Below are 25388 nucleotides of genomic sequence, written 5' to 3'. Positions count from 1 at the left end.
GAGAAAAGGTGCCTGACCTTGATGGGTGTTCTAGGTACAGAAAATAGCAACAACTAGACATAAGAGAGAGTCTGGCCCATCCTGAGACCCGCAGGTGGGTCAATGTGGCTGAAAAGCAATGAGGATGGTGAATGTCCGGGCAGAAGAGGAAGAAAGAGGCTAGGGCACTCAGGAGCCTTGTGGCTGAGATGATTACTACTGCACACCAGAGCACAGACTGCGCACTTCAGCCCAAGATCAGTGGGGAGCCAATAAACGGTTTTAGGCAGAAAGGTAAGACAATGGACTTTAGAAAGATCGCCTTGCTACATACAACACATGAAAGGAAACAAAACTGTGGAGACCAGAAGAGCTGGAAGGGTGTTACAGCAATTTAGAAAAGATGTGGCTAAGACAGAGACTAAAGCAAGGGTATGAGGTGGGGGGAAACAGACTTAAGCCTTATTTAAGAGGTAGAATCAACAGGTTGGTTAGGAAATAGGGTCAAAAGAGAGAGAGAGAGGGTCAAGGACTGGGACTGGCCATCTGCCGTGGGTGAACAGCAGATGGTAAAACATCCCTGGAGGAGATTTGGGTGGGACGTGGTAGGTTCGGGGCAAGAAGGGTGTGCTATTCAGAGGTGGGCACTTAACTGGAGTTGACGATATGATAGAGGCCTGGGTGGAGCTCAGGGGAGTGCTCTGGGCTGGCCGGAGAGTTGGGAGAGCTGACTCTAGGCAGAGGGTGAGAGTGTCCCCGGCCGGGCTGAGCTCCTCCATCCTGACCACGTAGGGCACCTCCGTCTAGCACTAAACATCTTAGCTCTTGTTGTAGTCAGATTTGCCTTTCTCTTTGCAGCCCACTGTGTTGCTCGCTTTCATTCCGAATGTATTTTCTCTCCAACACCACCATAAGCTGAGATTGCCCTATGTTTCCTACCCCCCTTTCCATTCACAAGCATAGGATCTGGTCAATATAAGCTTGATGGTGATAATAGGAATAGTGTCTGGCATGTATAAAGCATAATGTTAACTTATTCTGCTACTTGTGCTGTTCTCTAGAGGACTCAACAAGGTTATGTATTCAACCTGACCTGTGGTGGTGCAGTGGATAAAGCGTTGACCTGGAACACTGAGGTCGCTGGTTCAAAACCCTGCACTTGTTTGGTCAAGGCACATATGGGAGTTGATGCTTCCTGCTCTTCCCCCCTTTCTCTCTCTCTCACTCTCCTCTCTAAAAAATGAATAAGTAAATTTTTAAAAAAGTATGTATTCAGAACCTCATGCTACAGATGAGGAAACAGATAATGTTAATAGCGTGTCTGAATCTGCACGGCTGGCAAATGGAGAAACATGGCTTTGAACTCAGCTCAGTCTGACCCCATGGCCTATGCGCCTTCCCACTGAGCAGGGCAGGGACCCTTCTAGTCTGGCTGAGAGGCCGCAGGACATGGTGCACATCTGCCACGTGGCTGCCAGGGCAGGAGTCAGGAGCCTCGCAGGGGAGCTCTGAGCAGACTCGAGTTTTGGTGCAGTGGCAGAAAACCGCGACAACTAGATGTGTTCATTATGGCACAGGCCCCTCAGGAAGTGGAGAGAGGTGCATTATGTGGAAAGACACGATCTGTAAAAGTCTCCGGCCTTCAGCATCTGTAGGTGACCTTGCGATGTTTCAGGGTGGATGATACACTTGGTAAGAGTGCCTCCCAGCCACTTAGAGGGAGTGGAGTCAGCCAAGGGGAAAGAGTCATTTAAGAAAGCCGACCTCGGCCCTGGCCGGTTGGCTCAGCGGTAGAGCGTCAGCCTGGCGTGCGGGGGACCCGGGTTCGATTCCCGGCCAGGGCACAAAGGAGAAGCGCCCATTTGCTTCTCCACCCCCCCTCCTTCCTCTCTGTCTCTCTCTTCCCCTCCCGCAGCCAAGGCTCCATTGGAGCAAAGATGGCCCGGGCGCTGGGGATGGCTCCTTGGCCTCTGCCCCAGGCGCTAGAGTGGCTCTGGTCTCGGCAGAGCGACCCCCTGGAGGGGCAGAGCATCACCTCCTGGTGGGCAGAGCATCGCCCCTGGTGGGCGTGCCAGGTGGATCCTGGTCGGGCACATGCGGGAGTCTGTCTTACTGTCTCTCCCCATTTCCAGCTTCAGAAAAATACAAAAAAAAAAAAAAAAAAGCTGCCAAGGATCCGAGGGGAAGGGCTGGAGCCGAGGGAGGGATTTTCAGAGAGAAAACAATATTAAAAGTAGCAAGAGCACCTGACCAGGTGGTGGCGCAGTGGATAGAGCATCGGACTGGGATGCGGAAGGACCCAGGTTCGAGACCCTGAGGTCGCCAGCTTGAGTGCAGGCTCATCTGGTTTGAGCAAAAGCCCACCAGCTTGAACCCAAGGTCACTGGCTCCAGCAAGGGGTTACTCGGTCTGCTGAAGGCCCGCGGTCACATATGAGAAACCTATCAATGAACAACTAAGGTGTTGCAATGTGCAACGAAAAACTAATGATTGATGCTTCTCATCTCTCTCCATTCCTGTCTGTCCCTGTCTATCCCTCTCTCTGAAAAAAAAAAAAAAAAGTAGCAAGAGCAACTTCCCCAGGCTTGGGACTAGTGGGGGGGTGAGTCAGTGAGCTCTGTGGAAAGTGGCATAAGCAGCCAAATGGCCACTGAGCACGGGCCTTCCTCTCCTCTGTCTTAACTGCGCCCATCAGTGGCCTGGTAGGAGAGTGGCTGAGGGGGTGCGGAACAGAGAGGGTGAAGAAAAGTCCCTTCCTGTGGGAGACTCACAGTATGGTCCTCAGAGATGAGATAAAAAGCTGAGTGACTTAAAAGGTTTGGACACATGCAAGGTCAAGCACTGAAAGCCAGATAAGAGTCTGAGAATTAGTAGGCAGGCCTGGCCTTCCCTCCACCGAGCAGGCAGGGAGGAGCAGGGCCAGCTGCCTAATAAGAATCTCAGAGAAACCACAAAGCCTGCAGGGAGTTAACAGAAAAGCTAGAACAAGAACCCAGCAACAGTTATAAAGGGATATTAGAAAATGCTCTTTCTACTCATCTGGAAAAAAAGATGATTTTTAAAAATGTGCTTCCAAAATGAAAAAAAGGAAAAAAAAAATGCTCCTTTATGAGATGGAGAGAACGCACAAGGAAAGAAAGCAGAAATTGTGGATATATGTTTGTGCTTGGCCACGCATTGTTGGCACCTATGCGTGCCTATAAAGTCCATGTAGGTGTGTGTGACACACACGTGTTCAGTGCCTCTGGGTGGAACTCCCTGAGGCTGTGTGCAACTGTGCTTTAGTGTAGTTATGAAAAGCAACTTGACCTTGGTTCTCTTGACCTCTACCCCATGTGGTCAATGTTCTCTTACACATTGGGACAAAAGGACCCAGACTCTAAACTAGGGGAGGACATAGTCATCCTGGGAGCCTGAGCTCCCTGCAAATAGCAGCCTCTCTCCACTCATGCAGCTGCCTTCCCCTCTCTGGGCCTCAGTTTCCTTGTAAAATAAAGCAGGGACTTTCAACTTAGCATGCACATCATGAGCACAGCAGAAGTTTTAAAATAAGAGAGGGCCAGGGCCTGGCACCACCCAATTAGCTACCTTTAAAAATCACTGGGGGGAAAAATCATTAGCAGAGGCAACAGACTAGGGAGAAGAACCTGTCTAGATATAACTGAGACACTCACAATCTAGGGTTTTAGCTGACAGGCTTACCCTCAGCGGACACTGTGTTGTGGCTGTCAAAGTCAGTCTGACTTGCAACCTCACAGTGGAGAGATGGCATGTTCATTAGGAGGGGACCATCCTTCTGTGATCCATGCAGTTCACGCCCTGCTGGATCCCTGGGCCCTGGACTGAGCACCACATTCTAAGCAGTGTCTGGACAGACATGCTAAATGACAATCAGAAGAGAATTCAGAATGGAGAGGGTCAGGAAACTGGGGCAGGAGTGGGTGAAGGGACAGGGATCTTCAGCCCAGGAAGGACATCGCAGTCTCCAAATATCTTCATTGGCAAAAGGGAGCAGACTGTTCTTCCCAAAGATAGAGCTTCAGTTTGTTGGAGAGCACTGAAGGAAGTTACTTTCTGGGCTATCTAAAGAAAAACTTCCTAACTTAAAAATAAAAATTATTGATTTGAGAGACAGCAACATAGATCTGTTCCTGTATGTGCCCTACGAGGGATCGAACCCAGAACCTTTGTTTATTGGGATGATGCTCTAACCGATTGAACCATCCAGCCTGGGTGAAAACTTCCTAACCTTTAGAGTAGTCTCACAGCAGAGGTAGTGAGCTCTCTGTCACAGGATGTCAGAGTTCCGTCACCTCTGTCAAAGATGATGCCAAGAAGCTTCTCGCATCCACCATGATGCTGAAGCTGGTGGAATCTGAGTCTGCAGCCACCCTGACACATGAGGGACACCCAGATTCCTAGGCACTAGCATCAGGCCTTGCTTTGCAGACTTTGTCTTTCAGGGTGATTATCCTGCTGTCACCCGCTAATGACATCGAGCCAAAAAGCAGTGGGAGCAGTGCCAGGACAGCCACCAGCCCAGGGCTGCAGAATGCCACACCAAACCCTGGGCTAGCAGGGACCTGGCAAGGCCAGCAGGTGCACCCTTCTGCCCTTTTTAGAGAACTAACAGTTTCTGAGTGCTGCTATGTGGCTGGCTAGCTAGGGGATACTAAGGGAGTGAACAAGACATGCAGGGCTTGGTCTCCATTCTAGGGAAGAGACAGGCAACTGATGAGAAAACTGTTAGAAGGGATAAACACTACAGAGAGAATTAAATGGGTGCATGAGCTAGACCAGAGGGTTCTTCTACATGAGGGGTAGGGAATCAAGGAAGGGCTCTCTGACGAAGTGACATTCCATCTGAGCCTGAATGACAGCATCATCTTGTCTTGATCATCCTGTCAACAGCACTTGTCGTGGTGTTCACCCGCAGCCGCATGAGTCTTCGTTTTGGTAGACGCCGGGACTGACCTTTGCCATCTTCCCCCACTAACGACCAGAAGCGCCCGTCCCCTGTCCACCGCCACCCCGCAAGCAGCCGCCCTAAATTGTCGTGAATCCTACAGAGAAATGAACAGCTCAGAAGGAGCTGGGTGAGGGCACAGCCAGTCTCTAGAGACAAATGAGCCAGAGGTCGGTCTGCTACGAGAGACGCGGATAACAGCAGTACCCACTCCACAGGGTCTTTGCGAGTATTCAGTGAGTTAACCCACTTAAGGCACCAAAACGCCTGACACACAGCACTCAGAAAGTGGCCACTCCTTCAACAAACGTCCAGCGTCTCGCTGTGGATTCCCTGCGCCTCGGTTTCCTTCGCCGTCCTCTCGGGCCGCGGTCCTGGGTGCGCTCAGGCCCCTGCGGCTGAGAAAGCCGAGGCCGCAGGTGCGGGGAGGCGGCCGCGGGGGAAGCGCGCCGGGCCAGCCCACGCCCCGCCACCTCGAGTGGCCACGCCCCGGCCCTCCCACCCCGTTCCCGCCGCAGGCCCGGCTGGAGCGCTCCTTTAAGGCAGCCGGCGGGCGGAGAAGAGCGTGTTTCACCCCCTCCGACGCCGGTGAGGTAGCGGCTTCACCTTTAAGGCAGCGCGGGGATTGTTGGGAAGGGCGGCGGGATGGAGGCGGTGGGACCCGCGCGCGGCAGCCGGTCCGAGTGAAACGGGTTGGAAGCCGGACTCGGAGCGGGAGTCGGGCCGAGCGGGAGGGGCCCGAGCAGGAGGCGCAGGTCCGCGCGGGCCGCCTGGGCCGGGCGACGGGGTTCTGGGTCGGCCTAGGGGAGGGGTCGTCGCGGGCGCGGCCTGTGCGAGGGCCAGACCCACCCGCGCGGAGGGGGCGCGGTCCTGGGTGGCCGGGGGCGGGAGCTCGGCCTTCACTGGGGAGCGTCCTCTGGGCGTCGCGCCGGCCTATGGCGGGGGTCGTCGTGGGCGGGGCCTGGGGTGACCGAGAAGCCAAGATCTCGGCTCCTCCAGAGGCAGGGTCTCCACTGGGCTGGCCTGCCCTGCAGGAGGGGCTCTGTGGGCCGTCCTGCCTGCTAGGGAGGGGGCTGGCCGAGGGGCTGGATCTCCTGGAGCGGCTGGGGTCTCCCGCACACGAGTGGGCCTCCACGCTCCCCGTAGGCCCCTCCTCCGGCGCGCCCTGCCCTAGCTAAGAGAGTTCGCCGGGGAAGCCCCGAGACCGGCCGCCTAAGTTGGCCTGAGCCGGTGGTCTGGGCCGAATCAGGTCCAGCCTCACCGGCCTCACCGCATTGCGTCTCCCCGGGCCGAGACGAGACGAGACGAGACGAGCCGGGCGCGCCCCCTGTAGGCCAAGCGCAGACACGGGGCGGGCTGCCGGTTAGGGGACTGGGCACCCCGGGGACCCAGGCGTCCGGGAACCGGAGGTGTTGACCTAATCCGAGGCTGACGGTGCTGGGGCCCCAGGCCCGGCACCCGCCTGCCCGCCCCCTCGCCTTCACAGGCAGCAAAGCCATGGCCACAATGGTGCTTCCGCGGGAGGAGAAGCTGAGCCAGGATGAGATCGTGCTGGGCACCAAAGCCGTCATCCAAGGGCTGGAGACTCTACGCGGGGAGCACCGTGCCCTTCTTGCTCCTTTGGTCGCTCCTGAAGCCGCCGAGGTCGAGCCTGGTTCGCAGGAACGCTGTGTCCTCCTGCGCCGCTCCCTGGAGGCCATCGAGTTGGGGCTGGGGGAGGCCCAGGTAGGTCTGTTTGGAGTGCTAAGGTGGGAGGCTCCAGGAGGGAGCTTTGGAGCCCTCCAGAGGAATTCTGGCAACGTAGGAATAGTCCGAGCAGGGAACCATCTGTCCCCCTGGAGCCCTATGGTAGGACCCCAGTAAACATGTGTTAAAAGAAACAAATGGGCTTTGGAGGTTCCAGCAGGGCCTTTTCCCAGAGAAGCCTGATCAGCCTTTAGCCCCCACAGAGAACTCTGTTCCTAGCTTCTCTGCTAGGTAGCAGACTGAAGGGTATAGGAGAACAAAAAGGAAATGCTTAAGAACTACCCCTCATTCATTATTTTATTTATTCATTCACAGGCAAGTTATCAAATGTCTACTGTGTGCCAGGCAGTATGTTAGGTGCCAGGGATACAGGTCCAACAAGCCAGATTCCTGCCCTAGTCCAGTAGGAAGATAATCAGAAACACATGTTTGTTACACGTTGTGAAAAAGTTATCCAAAGAAAAGAACAAGATCTTACAATAGCTTTTAATGGGAAGTCTTGCCTATTGGTCAGGCAAGACTTCTGAGGAAATGACATTTAAACTAGGACCTGAAGGAAGAAATAAACCAACCCTCAGAAAAGAGAGGAGGGTGAGAGGCTGCATATGCAGAGATCCTGAGGTAGGAAAGATCTTGTAATGGGAGAATTAAGAGAAGACCTGTGTGACGGGAGCTTCACGGGGAAGGAGGGAGAGACAGAAGAGACCTATGGAGAAGGCAGGTGCCAGATCATGCTGCGCCTTATTAGATTGGGTTTTATTCTCAGGACGTTGGGAAGCATTTGGATGGCTTTAAGCAGTTGAAAGACACAGTATGACTTAGGTTTCAAAAGCTCTCTCAGGCTGAGGTTTGGAGAGTGAGCTGTAGTGGGTCAAGGATGGAAGCAGGTGGGAAGTAAACAGCCACTGCTCTAGTTCAAACATGATATGCTGGCCTGGACTAAAGGGGTGGCCATGAAGGTGGAGAAAAGGGGACCAATTGTAGAGATATTGTGGAGGTAGGTCTACATACTGTGGGGTGGCGTGAGGGAGAGAGAGGAGGGCAGAGTAAGTCCTAGACTTGTTGTTGGAGCAAGTTAAGGGGGTGAGAGAGCCTGCATGATTAGGTGTTCTGTTTGGCCCTCTTTAAGTTGGGGCTGCCAGGATGGTGTGCAGATGGAGAAGGAGTTAGGCTCTGGGGGAAAGAGTCGTGGCCCACTAAGATCTTGGCTGAGACAGTGGCTGGCTCTGTGAATCCTGGGCAGGTGGTATCATCTTAGTTTCCTTGTCTTTAAAATAGGGATCATGCCATCTGCTATATATACTTTCAGGCTGTGTAGGGGTTTTTTTTTTTAAAGCTAGTGGTTGTGAAAACATTTGTCATTTAAAGTGCAGGGTCCCACACTGCCTGGCCCTCTGGAGGGGCAATGTGTTGGTCATTGACTCCTGGGCCAGTTGGCTGCCAGGTGAACACACAGGCCCCCCTCCCCCAATGTGTGCAGACACTAGCACAGATGGGCAACAGGATGGCGTGGAGGGAGTGGAAGGTGCCCTGCTTTTCTGAGACTGTGGGCATAAGAGAGAAGGGCTTCACTGCAGAAATAACCCTGAATGTGAAGGATAGAGAAAAGGTAGAGCTTATTCAGGGCCTGAAGGCGGGAACGCCTAGGAGCTCAGAAAAGATGTCAAAGAGGCTGGGGAGAGGGGTGGGGCTGAGCTTAGGCCCTGGGACTCCTTACCTGCCCTGTGGTTCCCGGACTAGCTGATGGGATATGCACTCAGTCCCTCCCTGGGAGCTGCAGAAGGGCAGGGACTAACCTAGACCCCTGGCAGAAGCCAAGATGGGACCTTTCAGCCATCTATCAGGGTTCTTTGGGACAGTGTTAGTTAGCCTGGGGCAGGGGGTCATGGTATTAGTGCCTGTGGCTGCAGGTGCTTGAGTACAACTTCCAGGAGAGACAAAGGAAGAAAATGGTCAGCTGAGGGATTTTTTTTTTTTGTATTTTTCTGAAGTGAGAAAGGGAAAGTGGAGAGACTGGGATCCACCCAGCATGCCCACCAGGGGGCGATGCTCTGCCCATCTGGGGCATTGCTCTGCTGCAGCTGGAGCCATTCTAGTGCCTGAGGCAGAGGGGATGGAGCCATCCTCAGTGCCCGGGCCAACTTTGCTCCAATGGAGCCTTGGCTACAGGAGGGGAAGAGAGAGAGAGAAAGGAGAAGGGGAAGGGTGGAGAAGCAGATGGGCGCTTCTCCTGTGTGCCCTGGCCGGGAATCGAACCTGGGACTTCCACACACTGGGCCGACACTCTACCACTGAGCCAACCGGCCAGGGCCTGAGGGAAATCTTAGCACCCCAACTAGCTCTCTTCACAGTCAGCCCAGTGAGTTGGGAGCAGGACCATCAGTGCAGAGGACTAGTTAGAAGCCCAGGAAAAGGGATGGACTTCTTAGAGTCCAGCAGAGCTGGCCTAGAAGCCCGGGGCTTCTGACCCCAGAAGAAAGGAGTTGGAATCCCCAAGCCTCCTGGGTTCAGGCCTTGAGAGGAAGCCGCCTTGACGAGCAGAGAACTCCAGGCCCCTCAGTTCTGCTCCTCACAGACAGGGCCAGGCCTAGCCCCTCACTGGGCCCCCTCACCCCAGGAGGCCCAGGCCGTGGCTGGACAGGGCTCTGACCACATCCTGGCTGGCTGCCGCAGGTGATCTTGGCGCTGTCCAGCCACCTGGGGGCCGTGGAGTCAGAGAAGCAGAAGCTGCGGGCCCAGGTGCGGCGCCTGGTGCAGGAGAACCAGTGGCTGCGCGAGGAACTGGCAGGGACGCAGCAGAAGCTGCAGCGCAGTGAGCAGGCCGTGGCCCAGCTTGAGGAGGAGAAGCAGCACTTGCTGTTCATGAGCCAGATCCGAAAGCTGGATGAGGACACCTCCCCCAACGTGAGTCCTATCACAGCTCCTGCGAGGAGGCCAAGGCCACAGAGCAGGGGTCCTGTGAGCAGGGAGGGGCAGCAGCGAGCCCAGCTCTGACACCTGGGGTGCCTTGCACTTCCTTCCTTCATTCTGTCTTCCTGCCCAGGAGGAAAAGGGGGAGGTCCCCAAAGACTCTCTGGATGACCTGTTCCCCAACGAGGAAGAGCAGAGCCCAGGTACGGAGGGGCAGCTGGTTCTGGGGTGAGGAGGAGAGAAGGCTGAATAAGGTTTTGGTCCTTGGGACCCACAGATCACCAGAAACAGTGACCATGTGGCTGCCATGTTCTTCCCTGCCTCATTTCTGATCATCACATCACGGCATGTTAGAGCTTAAATGGCAGGTGTTACTTGTTAAGCTGTATGAGGAGCAGGCACCCCAGTTCAGGGCTTTGGAGCCCAGCCTGGGTTCACATCCCACTGGTCCACTGGTTGTTCTGTGACCACGGAGCCTCTGAGGGTTAAAGGAGGATGCGTGTGCAGTGCCGAGCCCCGGGCCAGGTCTCGCCTTGCTGTTAGTGCTGAGTACGTATCAGAGCCTCCCTTCTGTAGCTGAGCAGGCTAACGCCCCAAGGTCAGGTGGTTTGCTCTAGGACACACAGCTTGAAGTACTGGAACTGGGACATTACTTTTTCTGATAAGTGACTAGGCCCACTCTACAGATGGGGAAACTGAGGCAAGATAGTAACTTGCCCAAGGCAATGTGTCAGGTGGGTTAAAAGCATGGTTGGTATGTGCCAGCGCAGCCCAGATGGGCAATTAGGTCCATCTAAGCTCCCGCCCTTGGCCTTGCAGCCCCCAGCCCTGGAGGAGGGGATGTAGCCGCCCAGCATGGAGGCTATGAAATCCCAGCCCGGCTCCGCACCCTACACAACCTGGTGATCCAGTACGCCTCACAGGGCCGCTACGAGGTGGCCGTGCCACTCTGCAAGCAGGCACTCGAAGACCTGGAGAAGACATCAGGTCATGACCACCCTGATGTGGCCACCATGCTGAACATCCTGGCGCTGGTCTATCGGTGAGGCAGGCTCCTGTGGCCTCGGGCCTCCGTGGGCGTGCCTGTGCTCTTCCTGAGGGCTCAGCCCTGGGTCCCAGAGCCTCAGTGGCTGCCACAGGCCCAGACTTGGGCTCTTCCAGACAGCTGGGCAGCAGAGAGGAGCTGGTACCCAGACAGGGCTGAGCCCAAAAGGTGCCTGAGCCTGTATGGGCCTGGGCTACAGATGTGACTAAGCCTCAGTCTAGCGGAGGAGAAAGGCTTGGGCAGAACTGGGGGGGGGGGGCAGCTCATGAGGACTGCCAGGGAATGGGAGAGTCGGCATGATTTCTGTAGGCACCGTGGCTCGAGTAGGGTCTTTGGTGAAAGGTGAGTCTTCCCAGAACACACGAGGGTTGGAAAAGGTTTCCCTGGCAGAAAGAGCAGCAGGAGCAAAGGCACTGGGGAATACAGAACAAGGTGGGTTGGATACCGGGAGATGGGTGTGGTTTTGAGGGTTCTGCCTTGTATTCCAGCACTGTATGCCCTGGTGAGTTGTGAATGAATTACCCAAAACCTCCAAGCTCCTGAAGGGAGGAGCTGACTAGGTCGTCTCCCCCTACTTTGGGTTGTAATATGTCCACCTATTAATACAAGAGAGGTGCCCAAGGGATCTTGGACCACTAGGAGCAGGGCCTGAGCTGGAGGATAACACTTACCATACTTCTCCCTCCCCCCAGGGACCAGAACAAGTACAAGGAGGCTGCTCACCTGCTTAATGACGCCCTGGCTATTCGTGAGAAGACACTGGGCAAGGACCACCCGGCTGTGAGTGAGGGGGGTGGAGGTGGGGGCTGCCACTGCTCTCTGCAGCTCCCAGGTCCCAGAGCCCCTGCCCTGGGTCACAGCGCCTCTATTATCTGACCCTGCAGGTGGCCGCAACATTAAACAACCTGGCGGTTCTTTATGGCAAGCGGGGCAAGTATAAGGAGGCTGAGCCTCTATGCAAGCGGGCGCTGGAGATCCGGGAGAAGGTGGGAGCAGGCAGGGCTGGGCAGGCCGGGCCAGCAGGGCGCCTAGGCCGGCTCTGAGTTCAACCACTGGCCCCCGCTCCCTTCCCAGGTCCTGGGCAAGTTTCATCCAGATGTGGCCAAGCAGCTGAGCAACTTGGCACTGCTGTGCCAGAACCAGGGCAAAGCAGAGGAGGTGGAGTACTACTACCGGCGGGCCCTGGAGATCTACGCCACACGCCTCGGGCCTGACGATCCCAATGTGGCTAAGACCAAGAACAACCTGGTACCCTGGGCCAGGAGGGGCTGGCAGAGGGACAGAGGGACGGAGGAGGCTGGGAAGGAAGGAAAGGAGAGGCTCAGCTCCCTGCATCCTGCTCTTCCTTTGGCCTCTGCTTTTCCAGGCCTCCTGCTACCTGAAGCAGGGGAAGTACCAGGATGCAGAGACCCTGTACAAGGAGATCCTCACCCACGCTCACGAGAAGGAGTTTGGCTCCGTCAATGGTGAGTCCATGGCTACCATGTGCCCCAGGCCTTCATGCCCAGGGTCGGGCTTGTCCCCAGCACTCGTGTGCACATGTGAGCATGTACATACACTTCCTGGGCCCTGCTTGTGCCATGTACACTCCTCGCATAACCCATGCCCTTGGCCCAGAGTCTGCGACTCCTGCTTACTTAAGCAAAGGCCCAGTCCCAATATCTGCCCCTCTGGGAAGCTACTGTCCGGCCCCTGGTGTCAGTCATTTCCTGCTCTGGGGTGCTTCAGCCTGGCCCATCATTCGGGCTCAGCACATGTGAACAGTCTGCTCCCCAAGCCTTTCGAGCACAAGCCTGTGCCACAGTCATCTCTGTTCCAGAGGAGAGTCAATAGTAATGTTTTAGGTCTGATTCTTTTTTTTTTTTTTTTTTACAGAGACAGAGAGTGAGTCAGAGAGAGGGATAGACAGGGACAGAGAGAGATGAGAAGCATCAAATCATTAGGCTTTCATTGCGCGCTGCAACACCCCAGCCGTTCATTGATTGCTTTCTCATATGTGCCTTGACCATGGGCCTTCAGCAGACCCAGTAACCCCTTGCTGGAGCCAGTGACCTTGGGTTCAAGCTGGTGGGCTTTTGCTCAAACCAGATGAGTTCATGCTCAAGCTGGCGACCTCGGGGTCTCGAACCTGGGTCCTCTGCATCCCTGTCCGACGCTCTATCCATTGCGCCACCGCCTGGTCAGGCCTAGGTCTGATTCTTACTCATTCGTTCAACAAAGCCCAACCTTGGTCCATCCTGGTTACCATTGACTCCCCCTCTATACCCCCAGTTCTATGTCCAGCCCAACCAGGAGAGGCTATATGGGTGGCTGGTGACAGCCCCCTTTCTCTTCCCAGGGGACAACAAGCCTATCTGGATGCATGCAGAGGAACGGGAGGAAAGCAAGGTAGCTCTGTGGGGCAGGGCTGGAGTGGGTTTCTAGGGAAGGAGGGTGAAGCTGGGGGTGTGTAGAGGGGAGAACTGTTTCTTCCCACCTCCTGACCATTTTTTCCCCCAGGATAAGCACCGGGATAGCACCCCCTATGGGGAATATGGCAGCTGGTACAAGGCCTGTAAAGTAGACAGGTGAGGACAGTAGGGAAGGGCTGATGGTAGAGCCCGCAGCAGGGAAACAGTATCCTAGGTGAGGGTTGAGGCCAGCTGTATAGTTCATACTGCTCACTCCCAAGACCACACCACTTTTCTATCCGTATGGCCATTTTTTTTTTTAGGTAAGAGGAGGGGAGATAGTGAGGCAGACTCTTGCATGTGCCCTTACCAGGATCCACCCAGAAAAACCCATCTTGGGCCAATGCTCGAGTACCGAGCTATTTTTAGCAGCTGAGGCTGACATACTTGAACTAACTGAACTACTCTCAGTGCCCAAGGCCATGCTTAAACCAGTCAAGCCACTAGCTGCAGGAGGGTGAGAGGGAGAGAAGGGGATGAAGAAGGAGAGAAACAGATGGTTACTTCTCAGATGTGCCCTGACTGGGAATTGAACCCGGAATGTCCATACTCTGGGCTGACGCTCTATCTACTGAGCCACTGGCCAGGGCCTTATCAGCTTGTCTTTCAAGGCCTGGGTCATAGACCACCTGTACCAAAATGGCTTTCTGCACTGGGAAATCTTAATTATCTCATTCTTGGGTCTCCCAGCTTTTAGTCCTAGTGGCAATATCCCTCTTAGGGACCTGGGGCCCAGTCCTCAGCCCTGAGTTGATTCCAAGACAGGAGAGTGCATTTGGACCTAGCATAGGGCTTGACACCTAGGAGGGGCAAGATCCCAGTTGGCCGGATGATTCCTTAGAGCCCAGTGTGGGTCCTGGTTCCTGGGAGACATGAAGTTTGAGGCTTTCCCACTGTCTTTTCCATAGCCCTACAGTCAACACCACCCTGCGCAGTTTGGGGGCTCTATACCGGCGCCAGGGCAAGCTAGAAGCTGCACACACACTGGAGGACTGTGCCAGTCGCAGCCGGAAACAGGTGGGGACAGACCTGAGGGATGGGCAGGGACCTGTTTGGCCCTGTGTTTTCTAATCAACCTGTTTCTCCATCTAACGTGCCCTCCACTTCCTCAGGGCCTGGACCCTGCAAGCCAGACCAAGGTGGTGGAACTGCTGAAAGATGGCAGTGGTGGGCGGGGAGACCGCCACGGTAGCCGGGATGCGACTGTGGGTGCCGGGGCTCGGCCTGAGTCTGACCTCGAGGAGGCAGGTCCTGCAGCCGAGTGGAGCGGAGTGAGTCTAAGGGCTGGGGTGGTCCAGGAGACTGTGTAGCCAGCATGGCATCGAAACAAACCTGTCCACCCCACAGGATGGCAGTGGCTCCTTGCGGCGCAGTGGCTCCTTTGGGAAGCTCCGAGATGCTCTGAGGCGCAGCAGTGAGATGCTGGTGAAGAAGCTACAGGGTGGTGGCCCCCAGGAACCCCCTAACCCCAGGTCAGCCTCTGCGCCAATAAGCCTCCCCCCAGGGTGGACCTGAAGAACCTACCCAACAACCCCAAATGAGCTCCTGACCCAGGCTGAACTCATCTCTCTCAAGCTCCACTATCCACCAAACCTGTTTCCTCCTCATCAGTCTCTCTCCTCAACCCCAACCCAACCCCCTTCCCCGCCCTTCCCCCTGCTCCTACCACTGGCTATCCTGACCTTCCTTCCCCGTAGGATGAAGCGAGCCAGTTCTCTCAACTTCCTCAACAAGAGTGTGGAAGAGCCAGTCCAGGTATGGGTGGGTGAAGGCCTGTGTGGCCTGCATACCTGCTGGGCTTCTCTCCTCAAGCATGTCTTTTCATCCAGCACGTTTCCTGTCTCTGTCCCAGGCCTGCATTTGGGCTAGACATGGGGGGGGGGTGCTAATTAGGGAAACCCAGCCCCTGCCTGGGTAGACATGCAAATCACCAGTGCCAACACAGGCACTGTGGAGGTAGGCAGGAGTGTCAGCACCAGGGTGGGGCATTGGCGGGACTCAGGGACTCTGGCTGGTCAGGCCCCTACCCCTTCCTGCACGAGGTTGAGCCACCTACCCCCTTTGCCCACAGCCTGGAGGCACAGGCCTCTCTGACAGCCGCACCCTAAGCTCCAGCTCCATGGACCTCTCCCGACGAAGCTCCCTCGTGGGCTAATACTGAAGGGGCAGCTGGTCGCCAGAGCCTCCGCCTGGCACTGCCCCTACCCCCAGCCCTGAGCATGGGCCTGCTGCTTGCCCTGCCTGTCTCTCCCAAGGACCCATCTTTTCTGTTCAATCTCAGGGTAACCTCCTCCCTTGTCATCTCAGCCTGAGCCCTGGAGGCTGGGCCTGCCCCGCTCCCGCTCCACCCCTTATTTATTCCTTCCAGCAGGACCCCCTCTTCTCTAGATTCAGGGCCATTGAGAGAGGCTGGCTGGGTCTTCCGGGTAGAGACTCTGGCCCGCCATCCCCCAACCCCGGAGCCAAGAACACTAAGCACCTGCTGTCCCATCAGCACCCCTGCCCTCCCCACCACCCCGGCCGTTGCTTTTGTATATAGAGAATAAGTTATTGGCCGCGCCCCTCCCCTCAGTCCACGGTACTGCCCGGCCCTCCCCTCATTCTGCCCTTCTCTAGTGGTACCGCCCAGGCCTTAATCACCCCCCATTCCGCGCGGTGGTATCTCCCAGGCTCCACAACACATCTCAGGGGGGCCTCTCCAAAGGGTTCCCTGGGCCTTGTCGCGCTCCTCCCGAACTCTGAACGATGCGTCTTACCCCATCATCACACCGTGCCCCAGAATAGAGAGCTCTCCCCGTTACCTGTCCCCTGACCGCCGGGCCCTGCCCTGCATCCCGGCTTTATGCACTGGCCCTCCCGTCTGGCCCCGCCCAGGTACAGCCTGACCCCGCCCCGGGCACCGCCCATCGAGCCTTTCGGCCACGCCTTCCCCCACGCCTGCAGCTTCTCGCGAGGGACAGTGATGTCCCCACTGTAGCAGGAGGGACTGTCCCAGTTCGGGGGTGAGGTGGTCGCTATCTATTTTCAAATGTTGCTGTAGAAATAAAGATGGTTTGAATCTGAGCTGGGCTTGTTTTGGGGCTGAGGCCGAGGGTTCCCAGCGTCTCCAGGTTGGGGCGGGGGGTCGGTGTGTTGTGTGTGTGTCACACAGTCTGGTACCTCACAGCTGGAACCCAGATACTCTGCTGCTATCCCGGGATTGTTTGGAGGACCCCAGTTTCAGGATCTAACAAGTTTGACCTCTGAAGTTCTAAAGACTGCGGGCTTTGATTGAACTCTGCCCCTTACTAAGCTGCCACACCTGGAGTTACCGAGCCTCTATTTTTTCATTTATAAAATGTGGATGACATCTTCCTCCAGGGCCTGTGGCTGTGAGTTAGGGCCCTCAACAAATGAAGAACCCTGGATGAATGAACTTTTACTAATACAACTCCGGGAGCTGGGAGGTAGGGATAACTATCTTTGTCGGATAGATGTTAAAAGTGTCAACCCCAGCCCTAAATTGAACTTCCAACTCGGGAACACCGTGAGGCTCCCAAGTGCTCAAGCCCAGGTATGCCTATAAAGTGAACTACAAGCACCAGAAGGCAATGCGCGGGCCAGGAGTTTCGGGCTCCTGGTTTACGCCTGCGCAGCGGGGACGGTGTTGGACAATGTGAGGAGACTACAGATTCCGAGAAGCAACGCGGTGAGGCCCCAGTCGTGAATGTTTGCGGCTGCGCGTCGCGGGCGGGGCCTCTGGGGCGGAGCGGCCACCATCTTGGAACGGGAGGCGGAGCAGAGCCGACAGGGAGCGACCGAGCGGGCCGTCGCTGCCGCCATGAACCCCGAATAGTGAGTGAGCCCCGCCCGCACCGTCCAGCGCAGCCTCGATCCCGAGTACGGGGCTGTACGCTTACCGGGGTTGTCCGGCCCGGGTCTGAACTGTGCGGCGCCCCCACATCCGGGTCCCTCTTCCGCTGACCACCCCCCCCTCACATCCGGGTCCTGCCCCTCCCCCGGGGCCCCCGGGACCCCGGCTCCACACCCTGAGTTCTTGCACCCGGGGTGGGGGTGGGGGCAGAGACTGCGGCCCTGAGGGACACCACTTCGAGCCCGTGGGTCTGGCCCTACCAGGCCTTTTCAGTCAGTTGACCCCACAGTCCTGATTTTTCCAGGCCTCAGTTTCCCCACCTTGTTGAAAGTGGCCGTCTGGGTGTTGACAACAGTCTCAGCGCTATGGATCCGTCACCAGCTGGTTTCTGGTCTCGGTCCAGACTCGGGACCTTTAGGTCGGGCCGTAAATCCTGATCTTCCCATTCTCCCGGATTCTGGTTCCTGGGACTGGCCCAGGGGCTGGTTGGACGCCGGGAGTCGCGAGGCGCCGCCCTGGGTAGCTCTCCCGCTGGTCCTCCCCTGCGGGGCTGCGGCTTTGCCCCTTGTCTGGGTCTAGCTTCCCCGCCGCTCCGGGCGGCCTGTCCCTTCCCACTCTCCTCACCTTTGCGCAGGCCCCCAGCACCGCCGTCACACCCCTTCCTTTGGCTGTCACTCTGCTGACGAAGTTTAGATAAATGTGGCATTTGCTTCCCCCTTTTCAGTGAGATGTTCTTTTCCTCACACACTCTGAGTTTTTGTTTTGTTTTGTTTTTTTTAGTGAATTTTACTGGGTGACATTGGTAAACATAATTATAAACATTTCAGGTGCCGAGTTCTTCAACACATCTCTGTACACCGTATTGTGTGATCACTCCCCATCGCCGGGCCCCAAACCAAGTCTTCATCCATCACCATTTATCCCCCCCAACTCTCTTGGTCGCTCCCACATCTCTGCCCCAGACGTCTCATGAACAGTTTTCCCCAAGTGTCAGTTGCCTTCTTCCTCCTCTGCCACTTCCTTTTTCTCCTCCGGATCCAGGCCTCGGGTTTCCTTGGGGAAGGGTGAGGCTCTGAGCTGGACGATAAGGGGGATTAGAGAAGGGAACTGGCAGGCGCTCATATATAGAGACTTTGGAGTATGAACTTGGTTTCCAGCCCTCCCCCCCCCCCCATTGATTTGAGAGAGAGAGAGAAAGGGAGGGAGAAAGAGAGAAGCATCAGCTCACTGTTCCACTTAGTTATGTACTCCTTGGTTGCTTCTCATGAATGCCCTGGCCTGGGATCAAACTGGCGGCCTTGGCACGTTGGGATGACACTCTATCCACTGAGCCACTGTGTAAAGTTAACAGCTGTGTAATTTAGAGTAAGTCACTTCACTTCTCCGAACTTTGGTTTCTTTTCGTTTCTTCATTTGTTGGGAATAACGACGCCCACTTCATTGGACTGTTGTGAGGCTTTAATGAGAGGATGCATTGGAAGTGCTTAGCACAGAGCCAGGCACACGGAGGAACACAATACTTGTCAACTGCTGTCTGTTATTACTGCCACCTCTTTTTAGAGGCTTCCTACCACACTCTCTACTTAGATATTCACTTAACAAGCACTAGGCTAGTCCCTGGCTTCCATTTCTGGGGCCTTTCCTGTCATGCCAGGTACACCACAGGGCAGTGTAGGGGGGTTCCCACAGTAGTGCGTACTGGACTTGACTGGGCAGATTGGCGTCAGTCAGGAATCACGGTGGGATACCTAGCTCTTTCACCTAACTTTGTGATCCTCAGCAAGTCATGTTCCTCTCTGTGCCTCAATTTTCTTCTCTGTTAGGTAGGAATTTATACTCAGGCTTTTGGGCCAGCTGTTTATGATGGTTGGTCAGCTCTCCCCTTCCCAGGGTTGTGGGAGGATCTTCTGAGCACTGGACTACTTTAACCCGAGGCATGCCTCAGTGTGGGAGCGTGCTCTAGCTGTGACTCCAGGAGGATGGCAGGTGGGCTCCTTACCTTCCTTCATACTTTCCCATCCTTTCTCTCTAGTGACTACCTGTTTAAGCTGCTTTTGATTGGTGACTCGGGCGTGGGCAAGTCATGCTTGCTCCTGCGGTTTGCTGTGAGTAAGAAGCCTCCCATCTGGGTTTCTGGCTAGTGGCCGGAGGGAGAAGGGGCAACCCAGAGCACAGTTGCAAGGCCTGGGGGACCAAGGATGCAGTTTCAGGACCTGCCAGCAGCATAGCTGACTGAACAAGAGCACGTGGCTAGCGAGTTGGGCTCAGTTAGTAGCTTTGCTGGGGCAGGAAACTTGAGGGAGTTGTTCCAGTTGGGCCTCTGGCCCGTTCACTCAGGCCATTTCGCTGGCCCCTGGTCTTCCAGGATGACACATACACAGAGAGCTACATCAGCACCATCGGGGTGGACTTCAAGATCCGAACCATTGAGCTGGATGGCAAAACCATCAAACTTCAGATCGTGAGTGTCACTCTTCCCCAAGACCCTGGTGCAGAGGCATTTGCCATGGAAGGGGCGGGGCTCTGGGTATGGAGCCCAGGGCTGACCACCCTTCTCTCCTGCTGTCTTGCAGTGGGACACAGCTGGTCAGGAGCGGTTCCGGACCATCACTTCCAGCTACTACCGGGGGGCTCATGGCATCATTGTGGTGTACGACGTCACTGACCAGGTACTTGTGGGCTCACCTTTCCCAGCTTTGCCTCAGGTCTTTGGCTCTGGCTTCTTTTTCCTTTTCCTATTCTCTCTTCCTGATGTGACCCGGAAAGACTGGGCTTGGGCTCATTCCATCAGGAGGGACCCAGTGTAGAAACTGACCATCCCACAGCCCTGCTGCAGGGTCTTAGTAGAGCCAGGCCTCAGCCCTTTCCCCCAAACTTGCAACCTTATTTTAGCTCCTCCAGGCCCCTGCATGTTGGGGGAGTACAGTCAGTAGAGTGGTTGCTGTGCCGGGCCCATGCCCTCCAGGGTGAAGGCTCTGGGGAAGCAGTTGGAGGACCTCAAACGAGGGAGCGAGGGAGCCCTGCGCTCTGGGCCCAGGTTGAGCCGAAGAGCGGGAGCCCTGTGTCTGTTGTGGCGGCATTAGTCGCTTGTCTTTGGCAGCATTGATGATGTTAGCCAGGAACGGTCTCCTGGTATATATACCTTATAGTACAGAACCTGTCACAGGCCCTGGCCGGTTGGCTCAGTGGTAGAGCGTCGGCCTGGCGTGCAGGAGTCCTGGGTTCGATTCCCAGCCAGGGCACACAGGAGAAGCGCCCATCTGCTTCTCCACCCCTCCCCCTCTCCTTCCTCTCTGTCTCTCTCTTCCCCTCCTGCAGCCAAGGCTCCACTGGAGCAAAGTTGGCCCGGGCACTGAGGATGGCTCTGTGACCTCTGCCTCAGGTGCTAGAATGGCTCTGATTGCGGCAGAGTGACGCCCCAGATGGGCAGAGCATCGCCCCCTGGTGGGCATGCTGGGTGGATCCCGGTCGGGCGCATGCTTTGGAAAAATACAAAAAAAAAAAAAAAAAAAAAAAGAACCTGTCACAGTCTTTTTTTTTATTTTAAGATTTTATTTATTCACTTTAGAGAAGGGAGGGGGGGGGAGAGTAGGGGAAGGAGCAGGAAGCATCAACTCCCATATGTGCCTTGACTGGGCAAGCCCAGGGTTTCGAACCTGAGACCTCAGTGTTCCAGGTCGACGCTTTATCCACTGCCACCACATGTCAGGCCCTGTCACAGTCTTTTGATGTTCCTAACAACCCAAAGAGGTCTGCATTACATTCCAGTTTCACAGATGAGATGGGTCAGAGAGGTGAGGAGACTTGCTCGACTCATGCAGCTGGTCAGGTGGCAGAGAAAGCCTAGGGCTACTGATTCTACCTACTCTGTCCTTTCTTCTAAATCTTGGAGCTTAATGGGGACTAGGCTCTGGGGACATGGAGGTGCTTACATCAGCTCCAGGCCTAGAGGCGTTCCTGCTCTGAGGGGCAGCTGGCTCGTCAGCTCAGCAGGGACTTCTGTCGCCTCCTGGATGACAAGCTGTGGTGAACTGTGCGCCATTCAGACAAAGGTCACCCAGGACCGCTAACTTCCAGGACCTGTGACCTCATTTCATTCTTGCCCAGAGTGACCTTCCGTGGCTTTAACCCTGTTCTCTCTCCTCTCTCTGAAAGTGCTCGCTGCCTTCAGCTCTCCTGGCTCCCGCTGCATTAGGTTTCCTGGTTAGTGGCTTGTACTGGTTTATCCTGTACTGGCCCTCATGGCCCCACGTTTTGTGCTTCCTGCCCCCGCCCCGGGCCTCCTCCTGGGACTCACTCTCCGTGCGTGGTTTCGGCCACTGTGGTTTGGCTCCTGTCTTATGTTTTACGATTGGTACTTCTAAACAATCTCGTCACTATAGATCTCTGTACCCTCCATTCATCCCGCTGCTACTTTGTGTCTATATTAATTCTAATCTTCACAGTGTTACCCACTGAACTAAGTGGTGGGGTCCCCATCTTCCTGATGAGGAAGCACACCTGGAGAAGTGTTACGTAACTGGCCCATGGGCTCACAGCCTGGCAAGCAAAGCTCGCTTTTGACTCCAGGGTCCCTTGGCTTCCGAGCACACCCTCTCCTGCCCCTGGACAGCCTGTATCGGCAGGACTCCGCGTATCCAGCACAGGTCTCACTGTATCTCCCGGGACTAGCTCTTGCATCCCTGTTAGCCCGACCAGGAAATCGCTCCCTCCCCCATCGTCAGCTTCAGGCCCTCTTTGTCTCCCCCTTCATAACTCTCAGATCTGTCTCTTCATAATAATAGCGCTGATGGTGATAATAACAGCTTCTTCTAATGAAACACTTGTTATGAGACAGGCCTGCATGCATTGTCTCCTGCCCACAACTTCCCCACCCAGACCTAGAGGTATGTTTTATAGAAGTGAGGAAACTGAGGCTCAGGTCAGGCGGCACAGCTAGGTCACCGAGAGTGGCAGAGCCCGGCTTCACCCAGAGTGGTCTGACCGATTCCTGTGCTCTCCTCGCCTCACTCCCTAGCTCAGGGAAGTTGCTAGTCCCTGGACCAGGGGTTGGGAACCTATGGCTCGCAAGCCAGATGTGGCTCTTTTGATGGCTGCATCTGGCTTGCAGACAAATCTAATAAAAAAAAAAACAACAACATTAAAAATATAAAACATTCTCATGTATTACAATCCATTTCCTACTGCTCATGTTCATGGTTGCGGATGGCTGGAGCCAATCACAGCTGTCCTCTGGGACAACACCAAATTTTTATTTGATAATGCGTAACATGTACGGGTCGTTGTATGGTTCTCACGGAATTACATTTTAAAATATGTGGCGTTCATGGCTCTCTCAGCCAAAACGGTTCCCGACCCCTGCCCTGGACTATTCGGCCACCTCCCAGTTGGTTTCTATCTTGCTGCTCTGATCGGGCCTCCACACCCCTGCCAGGACTCTCCCCAGCACACAGATGTGCTCCTGCCATTCTCCCTCTGAAACCCCCTGCTCGCTGGCTCCTGGAACTCTGATACACAGCTGGGCTGAGCCTCTTCCTGCTGGCCCCCTCGCCCTTGCCTGCTCCAGGCCTTTGTCCCAACAACTTCTCCCCACTGTCCACAGACACTGCCCCTCCCATCTGCGACCTGGCCTGTGTCCTCATTGTCATCGTCGCGCCCCACCCCCACCCGCCCGGTGACCTTCCCCTTCACGGGCTTGCACACAGGGCCAGCTCCTCAGGCTAGGGCAGCTGAGCCCACCCAGGCGGGAGTGAGTGGTCCTGGAGCTCCGCAGCGCCTGCTTCTGTCCTTACAGTGCTCACCACCCTGTTGTGCTGTTTATTACGTGTCCTGGTCTTGTCCTTCCTCTCCTGAGTGCTTTAGACCAGGGCCCAGGTATCATTCCCTTCTTTATCCCCAGCTCCAGCATAGGGCCCAGCATGGGACACAGCAGGAGGCGTCATATGTCACCAGCTCCTGAGAAGGGAAGTGGCTCTGGCTGTTGCGCCACCTGGAAAGTTCTGTGCTCTGTCCGTGCCAGGGTGGGGTGGGCGACGGCAGGCTGCTGGGAGAGCGAGCGAGGAGGCTGGCAGTGCCAGAGGTAGGATGAATGTAGGCTCTGTTCCCAGGATACCTGTCTCCCTCATAGGCCAGGGTCTCCTCTGCAGCGACCCTTCATCTGCCACTGGGTTCAAACCTTAAAGGGGGCTCTGAGCCACTGTGAGAACTTGCCGATTCTTGCTAACCCGTCATTCTTCGTTTCTGTCTCCCCTCTGACCTCCCTCCTCATGCCATTTGCTCCCTATGTGTGGTTGAACCATTTGTGTGTGGTTGAACCATTTGTTTGACTTGGAGAGGTGAGTGGCTCCAGGCCATCAAGTCTAGGTCGCTTAGGTGCTGGGGCTGTCGGCAGACGGCTGGGGCTGGGCTTGGCCTGGCTTTGGTGTGTCAGACGGACAAGGGCAGGGAGGAGAGCTGAGGCTGGTAGAGAGCGCTTCCTGTGGGCCCATAGGTCCAGGGCTCCTGCCTCTCAGGAGCCTGGGGCAGCCTTTTCCCCTCAAATCTCCTGTTTCCTAGACGAGGGTAGGTGTGGGAGTTGGGGGGAAAGTAACCTTTGACGCTTGCCCCTCTAGGAATCCTATGCCAATGTGAAGCAGTGGCTGCAGGAGATCGACCGCTATGCCAGCGAGAATGTCAATAAGCTCCTGGTGGGCAACAAGAGCGACCTCACCACCAAGAAGGTGGTGGATAACACCACAGCCAAGGTGAGGGGGCCCAGGCCTTGGGTCCGGTGGATTACCGGGCTGGGCTGGGGTTGACTGCCTCTTACCCCTCACTCCTGTCCTCTTCTCTCCTCTCCCTTTGTCAGGAGTTTGCAGACTCTCTGGGCATCCCTTTCCTGGAGACAAGTGCCAAGAATGCCACCAATGTTGAGCAGGCGTTCATGACCATGGCTGCTGAAATCAAAAAGCGGATGGGGCCTGGGGCCGCCTCGGGGGGCGAAAGGCCCAACCTCAAGATCGACAGCACCCCTGTGAAGCCAGCTGGTGGCGGCTGTTGCTAGGAGGGCCACATGGGGTGGGACAGGAAGGGGGCACCTTCTCCAGATGATGCCCCTGGAGGGAGCAGGAGGTGCCTCCCTCACCTGGGGCATTTGAGTCTGTGGCTTTGGGGTGTCCTGGGCTCCCCATCTCCCTCTGGCCCATCTGCCTGCTGCCCTGAGCCTCAGTTCTGCCAGGGCCCCCAAGGGAGGACACCTAGGACCCATGCTGGGGTGGGGGTGGGGGCCTGCTCTGCTGCTGCCTCTAGGTAACTAAAAGATACCCCACCATACACCTTTCTTAGGGATGAGGGCTCCTCTGTCTGTCTCCTTCCCCCTGCCCCCATGTGTGCTACAGTGGGTTTCTCTCCTTATCCTTCTTTTCTCCCCTGCCCATCCCTTCCCCAAGAGCTGAGGGCTTCCCTAGCCTCTACTGCCCCTGGCTAAAGTCAGTGCCCAGGGCCAGGAATGGGACCAGGGGATTCAGGACCTGGGATCCAGGGCCCTAGGCTGGACCTCAGGACGGGCATGGGGGCCACAGGGCCCCTTCAGCCCACCCTTTTCCTGATCTCTCTTCCCACCCCTCCCACACTCACAGCTCCAGCTGTCCAGCTGCGGTGGGGTCTGAGCACATTTAGGGCAGGTGGGCGGGCAGCTGATCTGGGCCTGTGTCTTGTGCCCAGAGGGAGCCTGCTCCTGCCACCCCCTGCCCTGCCAGAGCCAGGCCCATGTGCTGCCTGCCCACCGTGCCCCTTTGTCCCCAAGGCAGGCGGAGGTGGAAGGCACAGCGTGCCAGAGGCCGGGCACCAGCCTTAACCCTCACTCTGCCAGCACCTCCTCGCCCTGCGGCAGTGTGTCCGGCTGTCTCTCCCCTTCCTGGAGCCTAGGAGGGCAGATCCTCATCCCCTGTTGCTACTTCTCTGAGGAATGTGGGTGCAGCCCAGGGTTGGGGGCATCTCTGCTCACCCCCCTTCCACCCTGGACCCTCGCTCGTGGCCCTCCGGCACAGCTTCTTCCTGCAAAAAACACACAAAACCTTTGGTCTCTACCTGAGAAGCCATGTCCCTTGTGTTGTCTCTCGCCTGTCCCACCTGTGCCCTGCCTTCCAGCTTGTATTTAAGTCCCTCGGTGCCCCTTGGGGTGTCTCCCCCACTCCCAGGCTCCCCTCTGGTGTCATGTCAGGCATTTTGCAAGGAAAAGCCACTTGGGGAAAAGACAGAAAGGACAAAAAAATAAATTTCCACTGGCCCTTGGGCAAGCTGAGGGTTTTTGCAAGGAGTTTGAGGTGGCCGAGTGTGGTCTGTGGTGGGCGCCGTGGGGTGCAGGGGTAGAACTGGGGCGCTGCGCTTGGCAGGCTGCACAGGGGTCTCGGCTTGGGCTGTGTCCAAGAGTTGCTGCTGGAAGTCCTTGACCCACTTCCT

The 25388-nt window shown here is 56.1% G+C and overlaps 2 protein-coding genes across 6 annotated transcripts; both read left to right on the top strand.

Annotated features, from left to right (window-relative positions):
- Positions 1-5441: 5441 nt before the first annotated feature.
- Positions 5442-16159, top strand: KLC2 (kinesin light chain 2). 5 transcript variants are annotated; one of them, XM_066350860.1, is made up of 16 exons: positions 5442-5538; positions 6432-6670; positions 9365-9595; positions 9735-9804; positions 10421-10643; positions 11339-11426; positions 11531-11632; positions 11721-11894; positions 12013-12112; positions 12985-13034; positions 13146-13213; positions 14005-14113; positions 14209-14367; positions 14444-14568; positions 14794-14851; positions 15168-16159. In XM_066350860.1, the coding sequence occupies exons 2-16, from the start codon at positions 6443-6445 to the stop codon at positions 15249-15251; spliced, it is 1869 nt and encodes a 622-aa protein (XP_066206957.1). In that variant the 5' UTR covers positions 5442-5538; positions 6432-6442; the 3' UTR covers positions 15252-16159. The 5 variants fall into 5 exon arrangements, with proteins under 5 accessions (XP_066206957.1, XP_066206873.1, XP_066207047.1 ...); XM_066350776.1 differs by having other exon boundaries at positions 5464-5538; positions 6395-6670; XM_066350950.1 differs by lacking the exon at positions 5442-5538 and adding an exon at positions 5548-5700 and having other exon boundaries at positions 14209-14340.
- A 628-nt stretch (positions 16160-16787) lies between these two features.
- Positions 16788-25245, top strand: RAB1B (RAB1B, member RAS oncogene family). The gene is made up of 6 exons (XM_066358236.1): positions 16788-16930; positions 18982-19054; positions 19315-19410; positions 19523-19618; positions 23561-23692; positions 23797-25245. The coding sequence occupies exons 1-6, from the start codon at positions 16803-16805 to the stop codon at positions 23989-23991; spliced, it is 720 nt and encodes a 239-aa protein (XP_066214333.1). The 5' UTR covers positions 16788-16802; the 3' UTR covers positions 23992-25245.
- The last annotated feature ends 143 nt before the right edge of the window (positions 25246-25388 follow it).

Source organism: Saccopteryx leptura, chromosome 1 (assembly GCF_036850995.1).
Source record: "Saccopteryx leptura isolate mSacLep1 chromosome 1, mSacLep1_pri_phased_curated, whole genome shotgun sequence".
NCBI classification, from domain to species: Eukaryota; Metazoa; Chordata; class Mammalia; order Chiroptera; family Emballonuridae; genus Saccopteryx; species Saccopteryx leptura.
This window is presented reverse-complemented; position numbering and strand designations above follow the sequence as displayed.

Bases quoted from the DNA above. Each gene is read 5' to 3' on its own strand.
- KLC2 (XM_066350860.1), top strand. From the start codon at position 6,443: ATGGCCACAATGGTGCTTCCGCGGGAGGAGAAGCTGAGCCAGGATGAG. The intron at 11,633-11,720 runs GTGGGAGCAGGC...CTCCCTTCCCAG, and splicing joins CGCTGGAGATCCGGGAGAAG to GTCCTGGGCAAGTTTCATCC. The intron at 11,895-12,012 runs GTACCCTGGGCC...CTGCTTTTCCAG, and splicing joins CTAAGACCAAGAACAACCTG to GCCTCCTGCTACCTGAAGCA.
- RAB1B (XM_066358236.1), top strand. From the start codon at position 16,803: ATGTTTGCGGCTGCGCGTCGCGGGCGGGGCCTCTGGGGCGGAGCGGCC. The intron at 16,931-18,981 runs GTGAGTGAGCCC...CTTTCTCTCTAG, and splicing joins GCCGCCATGAACCCCGAATA to TGACTACCTGTTTAAGCTGC. The intron at 23,693-23,796 runs GTGAGGGGGCCC...TCCCTTTGTCAG, and splicing joins TGGATAACACCACAGCCAAG to GAGTTTGCAGACTCTCTGGG.